This window comes from Columba livia, chromosome 3 (genome assembly GCF_036013475.1).
Source record: "Columba livia isolate bColLiv1 breed racing homer chromosome 3, bColLiv1.pat.W.v2, whole genome shotgun sequence".
Lineage (NCBI taxonomy): Eukaryota > Metazoa > Chordata > Aves > Columbiformes > Columbidae > Columba > Columba livia.
In genome coordinates, this window is record NC_088604.1 from 26,956,526 (window position 1) to 26,963,790 (window position 7,265).

Genomic DNA, 7,265 nt, shown 5'->3' on the forward strand with positions numbered 1-7,265 from the left:
CCAGGGGGCTGGTGGGCCTGAGTGTGCACTCTTCAGAGCCGGAGACCGCTCCGGAGCACAGAGCACGGGCAGCAGCTGAGAGGCTGCAGCTCGGATGGTACCTGCTCATATTTGACACGGCCAGGCCCAATAGCTCAGCTCAGCTGAATTGCATCCTGTATGAAAATAGCAGGGTGACTTCACCCTGTGCCGTGCATGGTTCTTCCACAGCACATCCAAGGTGCCTCTCCTTAAAAATGTCTGGGAGAGGAAGAGAGTGTGAGTGATGTTCCCATGCCCTAGGAAAACACATGCAACAGCCCAGGAACAGAAACAGCCCCAGAGGTTATACTACCCCATTCATGCGGTGGTTTCTTGCATTTAACAGCCTCAGCCTAAAGTGCTGAGCTGTTTCTGAAGAGGCATCCACAACCTGATCTGCCACCCTAATAATCTAACCAGAGTAACTGAGAAATTAGTGTAGATGGTTAAGGTTTTCTGAGACATATGTGATCTGCAGACCCCTGCATGATCCTTTCTGTCCAAGCACAGTTTCTACAGCAGATGTGGTAATACATGTGCTCACCACAAGTACGACCTCAGCTATTTTAATTCACAGTTTCAGTCTGAGGTTAGTTTTGGACAAAAAACAGTAGCTACAAATTCCCATTCTGTACACGTGTACAATGTGGCTGCTGACAAACGGATTGCGACAAGCCGTGCTCCACCTGGATCCTCTTGAAACCAGGGCTCTGCTTGCTTGCAAGCAGCTGCCTGCGTGCACCAGGCGTGTGTGCTGTGAACAGGCATACAACGTAACTGAAGCTGAAACCTCATCTAAAACATATGTTTCCAGAGATAACAGTAGATACTGAGAAGCCTGAATATGTACATATTGACATGATAGCTAGGAGGTTGTTGACATAACTGTATCAATGGGAAATTACATAGTAAGAACTTTGATTATGTACCAGGTCTTTATGCAGTGGTTATCCCCATCCTAATACAGAACTGAGACGATGTGTTCATCTATAATGCAGGTCCCAATCTACAGTGTACTGAGACCATGCCTTACCCATTGATGTGAATGGTGACACAATGTCAGTACTTTATGGGGTGACTGATAGAGCCAGGAGGAGACCCCCTCAGCATTTGAATGCCCTGCACACTGTTGATGCCAGAACAGAGATGCAGGTAACCAGATGGCCATAGAAATATAGAGGACATTTTTACACTGCACTATAGCAGGGAGTAAAGATATCTGAGTAACTCTGGAGTTAGCTCAAGAACCCAAGTGGTCTTGCTGCAGCAACTGGGGAATTGCCACGTATTTTGTGATACAATTGCCAAACAGGCTGTTTCTCAGCACAACCAATGCTTGCTAGGCTGTCTAAAGGCAGCATTGCAGTGAATAAAGCTGACAGTGACGGACAGAGGAGCAGAATCTCAGTGGTACCTAGTTTGCCATTTACCAGCTCAATGTAACATACTGTCTGGGCCACGCTCTTGGACATGTTATGAAAACTGGATAGAAGGATTTGTCCTTATGCAGTGTAACCTGTATTTATAGCTCTCCACTCATTCCTGTACATAAGTGCTTTCATACACCTAAGAAAACAATCTATTTTTGCCTCTGATTTATTTTCCCTTGAACCTGTTCCTTAACTCTTAGACAGCTAATGCAAAAACCAGTTTAAACATCCTGGGGGGAAAGTACGTCAAATACAAAGGTAAAATATTTTCAGCCTGATTCAGCTCCACAAAGACAAAGAGAGATCCTTTGAATAGGTGAATGGATGTGTTTTTCTGCCTAGTCCTGTACATTTCTGTTGCTCCTTGAATGCATTGCCTCAAATCAAACAGAAGACTCAAATTCAGCTTGGAGGGTCTGCTGATTTCTCTTTCACTGGAGCTGCACATACGTATCTGGAGCAGTTTATAAATAACTCTGCAATGCCTGGGATAAATTATGGCACAACTCTTCAAAGACTATTCATTATTGTTTTGTAAGATATCTAGAATTGTATTTTTAGGCAACTGTCTCACAATCAGAAGAGGGACACTTATGGTAAAGGCATGCTTAGGATAAATTTATGAACACTTTTTCTGGGCATCAGTCATTGGCAAAGTCAATATATACATTTACTTGAGATCGTTGTACTATAGTTTTGCATCCATTGTACCATAATGGATGATCTAGCAAATTCATTTGCTCTTAAAAATTGGCATCAGTCTCGGCTGACCTATTTCACTACCAGTCTTGTCACAACAATAGACTGAATATATATAACCTTGTAGTGACTGTTCAGTATACTAAGAAGAAAACATGGGGTCTGCAAAACTCAAATGACCAAATGTTATTCCTTTGCTACAGCTGTGGTTAATATATGCTGCCAGCCCTCCCAAAGAGTCTTTACATTATGTGTCATCTCCTGTTTGCCTCACTGGTGTTTCTAGTCCCACCAGACACGCACCTGGGTTATGTGAAGTTAGAATTTACAGTGGACTGTATAACTTCTATGGATTTGCTTCCTAGTGGGTTTATACCAATAGGTCTCAGTGGAAGCATTCACAGGAAACTTGCCCAAAATATATGCATCAAAATTAAATAAATACAAAAAGATACCATATTGCTCATGACTGCCCACTGACACTGATACCTTCAGTTACTGAGATCATATTATTTCTAGTTTAAAAGGTAAAATAAGGGAAAAATGTAAAGCTTACAGAAAATTTCAGGCAAAAGGTTTATAAACCTGGTAATTTTTCCCCCCAATAATATGAAAACCATCAACTACTGGTTTAGCAATTAGCACAATTATCCCTTTGTCATCTCATAAAAAAAACACCATTTAAAAATTCTGAATGAGAACCTTCCTTTTCAACAATTCTTATGCCCAAATCCTGAGATTTTAAGAATTATACCTGTGGATTAGTTCCTTCCAGCCTTAGGGCTAGAAGCTTACTTCCTTTTCAACTGAAAGGTAAAAACCTCACATAATCCCATGACTTCAGATGTTTAGACAATAAGGAAAACTAATTCAGAAAGAAAGGTAAATCACAAGAAGTAACAACACCAACACATTAAGCAGCTCCTTTAAATTGTAAAGTACAGAGGACACTCAAACTTCTTTGTAAAGCATAAGAAGCTAAATGTTTAAATGCATCAAGCCCAAGCCCTCAAAGTACTCAGAGAAAATTCCTATACTTTATGAAAAACCAAACTTCTACAGAGAGCAAAAGAAGAATGAAGTCAGTGAATCCCTGTCAATACTAAAATTTTTGAATATACAAGGAACAATAATAATTTTTTAAAACCCAACACAGTCCCTATTTTGGTAAAAGTCTCAGCAAGTTATATTGTTACTTTGGTGTGCTTTTGCTTGAGCACAGACATTTCATTCTACAACTGATTCTCAAAATAAATAAAGAATAGTGCAAATAGCTACATCAAAGTCTGATTTGTCATGTAAGCAATGAATATTTCTGTTGGAAATTTACTTGTTTTCTTTTTACAGCCATGGCATATCTAGGTCTCCCTCAGATTAGAAACATTAACTATTCTGGGTGTGATTCTGATGTGACTTCATGAAGCATCTATAGCACCTGAGGGATGGAGGGAATCTTAAGAGCAGTTATAGTCATAATGAACTTAAAAGACTGCAGATTAAAAAAATATATATATAAAAAAACAGACCTGACAAACTTCAAATGGTATTAAATGAATGTTAGTGGAGAGGAAGACAAACCACTGTATTATCTCAGGAAACCCTCTCATCTTCTTGCTGGTTAATTTTTCTGTTATGGAGCACCTCAAACAAAGACAGACTTTAACCTACTTTATATTCATAATGATTCATGCAAATTTGCCTCCTTTTGAGGCAGGGGGTCAAGTGTTTAAGTTCATTCCATAATGAGTCTGCATAGACTTCTGCAGTATAATAATGAGACATGTTATGCAGAGACATTCAAAATCAGGACCCACGAAAACAAACTATTTGTGGATTCACTTCACCAGTGGCATATAAAAATCAGAACAGAAGAGCTGATAAGGATCATAAATACATTTTCAAAATTAGTATTTACCCTCCCATAGTATGGTATCTTATTTGTTAATGTGGGATTCAGTACTAAAGAAAAGGGATTAAATATTTCTCACTGTATATAGGCAAAGACAATGTAGGCATGCACTGTGAGAGCTATGGCTCTGGCAAAGAACCTCAACATAAATTTGCTACACATCTATTTTTCCAAATATAAGGCTTTCCTGGCAGGCAGCCAATCACGTAGGAATTGTCAACCGTTCTGTAGATAGGGCAATTATAATTCTCTGTGCAGTGCCACTAGACCACCTGCATCTTCATGTGTGATGTAAGTCAGATTTGAACCCAGCTCTCAGGAGATGAATGCCAACCCTCTGCTATGTACTATCAACCCATTTTTCATTATCTTTTATTATCATTAAGAAACACCATTTATATCTGCATCTGACAAACAACTAAGCATAGTGGAAGCTATTAAATGGACCCTGTGCTAGAGAACTTGGAGTTGAGAAGTTATGTTCATTGTGGGGTGGGGGGGAATTAAGCAAAGCCCATATTTTTACATATGCTTTGCTTTCATCAACATCTTACTGGAGCTGGAAGTGCATAATGCTTTGTGCTGATATAGAATGAGAATGTCAAATTTTGTTTCTGATAATCCTGCCAATATTTTTGTGGGAATATGCCTGTAATTTATTAATAATCATTTTAATTAGATTAATTAAAATAAGGTTTTACTTGAAAAAAAAAGGAAAATTAAAATGTAATGATATCATATGAGTCATCATTTTATCTTAAGAATCGAAAGTCTATCATTAGATAACAAAGGGGAAAACAGCTCCATCACTTACTTAAAAATGCAGTTTAGACCGTTAGCTGTGGTGTTATTCTGTCTAAACAAAATGTTGAAAAATATGAAAGAATATAACAGTTCTTAATGGTTTATTCTAGCACTTTGCAGTAAATGGAAACTTCTAGGAAATACTTTAAATGTGTCTACTTCTAACTGGGTGATATGCAAATGACCACATGCTGGATGAATAAAAATAAATGAGTCACTTTGCAAACTTCCCTTTTAAGAGTCACCATACAGGACATGTATTTCAAAAGGGTGTAACACATTAAAATTCATCTTTATCTAGGCTCAAGAGTGAAAGAATTTGACAGGGAAACCAAGTATTTCTTATTGGAGGAACTAAATAATGAAAGAAAAATTTTGTTTTCCAGAGGGACACAATTTTTTTTTCATTTACTGTACCACTGTTTACTCAATAACAAAACCAGACCATTCATGGTTTAAAGACAGGAAACTCCCTATGTCATCTTCTTTTTGTGATAGTGCATACAAATGTCAAAATAGTTAGGAGTGTAAAATTAATTGCCAATTCAAACTACGTTGCAATATTTCTCCCATACACACTCTTTAAAACATTGTGGGTAATTTTCTCACCCACAACTGGGTCAGGAAAAACGCAAATAAATTAAAACTAAAGATCATTTTAGTGCAAAACTCTCAAGGCCTCCAGAGTAGCAGGCAATGGCATGAAGATATACCTTAAATCAATAGCAGGAAACCAGGCAACAGACATATCTAGACAGGAGCTCTACAGGGCAGCACGGAAACAAAGTGGATGCCAAAACAAGTTTTATTTTCCATATTTTCCTGGCAATTCTGCTCCTCATCCAGAATCCCTACAAAGTCACTGGGTTTAAGGGACTGGGTATGTAAGTGGCATGTAAGAGTTCTGATTTCCCTGCCCTACGAATAGAGAGTCACGAAATCAGGCACCTGCCAAGCAGGCTTGTGGTCTGGATCCTTCTGGGATCTCCCACGGCAGCATCCAAGCCCAGTGGCAATTTCTCTGACACGGAGCACAGCACAGGTGAGGGCTGGCGGCAAACAAGCGAGCAGAAGCTCTGCAGTCGCAAAACCAACCAGCCCTGCACATATTTACACTGCGATCAATAACTGGACTCAGGGTTGCTTTTCGGACTGAGGGAGGTCTGGCATGTACAGCAAGCACTGCTTTTCTTGAAGTAACCAATTGCTTTGGAAATGACACAAACCAGCAGGCCAGTCAGGGTAATACGAATGAAAATCTGACATTTGTGCAGGGAAAAAAAAAAAACAAAAACAAACAAACAAAAAAACCCAAGAAATGAAAGAGGACATAATGTCTTTCATGCAAAATGAAAAGTTTGCTACGTGATTTCACTAACAAAAGACCACAACGATATGTACTCAGGTAAATAGAACAACTTCTGACCTTGAAATTGCGTGCTAAATAAATTACCTCAGAGCGAAAGTGATGAGTTCTCATAACAGCATCTGTAAGGGAAGCAGAAAGACACACAGGCTGCATCCAGCTCCGCCTCAGATTTCTCTCTGGCTAACGGGTTTAGCTAATTGCTCGCCCTTCAGCGCATATTCCCGGACGGGCTCTGCCTCTCCCGGCGCAGCCGGCAGTTCCGCCCGGCATTTATATTTAATTCATCGGGAAGAAGTTGAGCATAAAGTTCCGCTGCACTTGAGAAACCGGGGAGGGCTGGGGGGTTCCCGGCCCCTCACTTCCCTCCCGCGGGCCGAGGTTTCGCTAAGGGATGGGTGGAGACAAGGCTGCCGCAGTCCTGAGCTCGGCTTCAGTTTTATTTAAAGCCTTTGCCCGGCTAAACGGCGGCAGAGCGGCCCTCCGCCAGCAGAAACCGCGGGCTGGGCCGGGGACACCCTCCCTCCGCCCTCGGGGATGAGCAGCATCGCTTACCTCGGCTCCTTGAGCGACCTGAAAAGACAGATTTGATGGGATGCCTCCCTTTCTGGAGCCTGCGGTGCCAGCAGCAGAAGAATAAAATCGTAGCGATGGTCCCCAGCAGCAGCAGGAGCAAGAAGAGGGCGCACTGGATGCTGTAGGGTCTCAACAGGACCAGGAAAGCCGCGGCAATCATGGCTCAAGCGCCCGGCTGCCCCTGTGCGTGCGCGGGTCTGCGGCGAGCGGCGGGGGGCCGGGCAGCGCCGGGCAGCCTCTCCCCCCGGCAGCGGGGCGGGCATCGCCGCCGGCACGGCGCTGCTGGAGCTGGCGGCCGGGCGGGAGGCGGCGGCGCGGGGGAGGAGGCGCAGGAGGGCGGGAGGGGGGGAGCGGGATGGGATTCAGGCCGTGACTCAGCAACCGCCGCCGCGGAGACGGTTACGCCGGGGCTGCCCCTCCGCGCCCGCGCGGCAGCCGCGAGCGAGCAGCGCGGCGGGCT

At 42.5% G+C, this 7,265-nt stretch overlaps 1 protein-coding gene across 19 annotated transcripts in view; it reads right to left on the reverse strand.

Annotated features, from left to right (window-relative positions):
• DST (dystonin) overlaps positions 1-7,221 on the reverse strand; it is a 307,340-nt gene extending 300,119 nt beyond the window's left edge. For 8 of the 19 annotated variants that reach the window (XM_065056139.1, XM_065056132.1, XM_065056144.1 and 5 more), the window contains exons 1-2: positions 6,785-7,061; positions 6,290-6,351 (exon numbers count right to left, since the gene is read on the reverse strand). In XM_065056139.1, coding sequence (XP_064912211.1) covers positions 6,290-6,351; positions 6,785-6,965 — 243 coding nt within the window. In that variant the 5' untranslated portion in view covers positions 6,966-7,061. Of the gene's footprint in view, positions 1-6,289; positions 6,352-6,784 lie in introns of all 19 variants that reach the window. The other 11 variants (XM_065056174.1, XM_065056141.1, XM_065056130.1 and 8 more) reach the window with 7 other exon arrangements.
• Between the last annotated feature and the right edge of the window lie 44 nt (positions 7,222-7,265).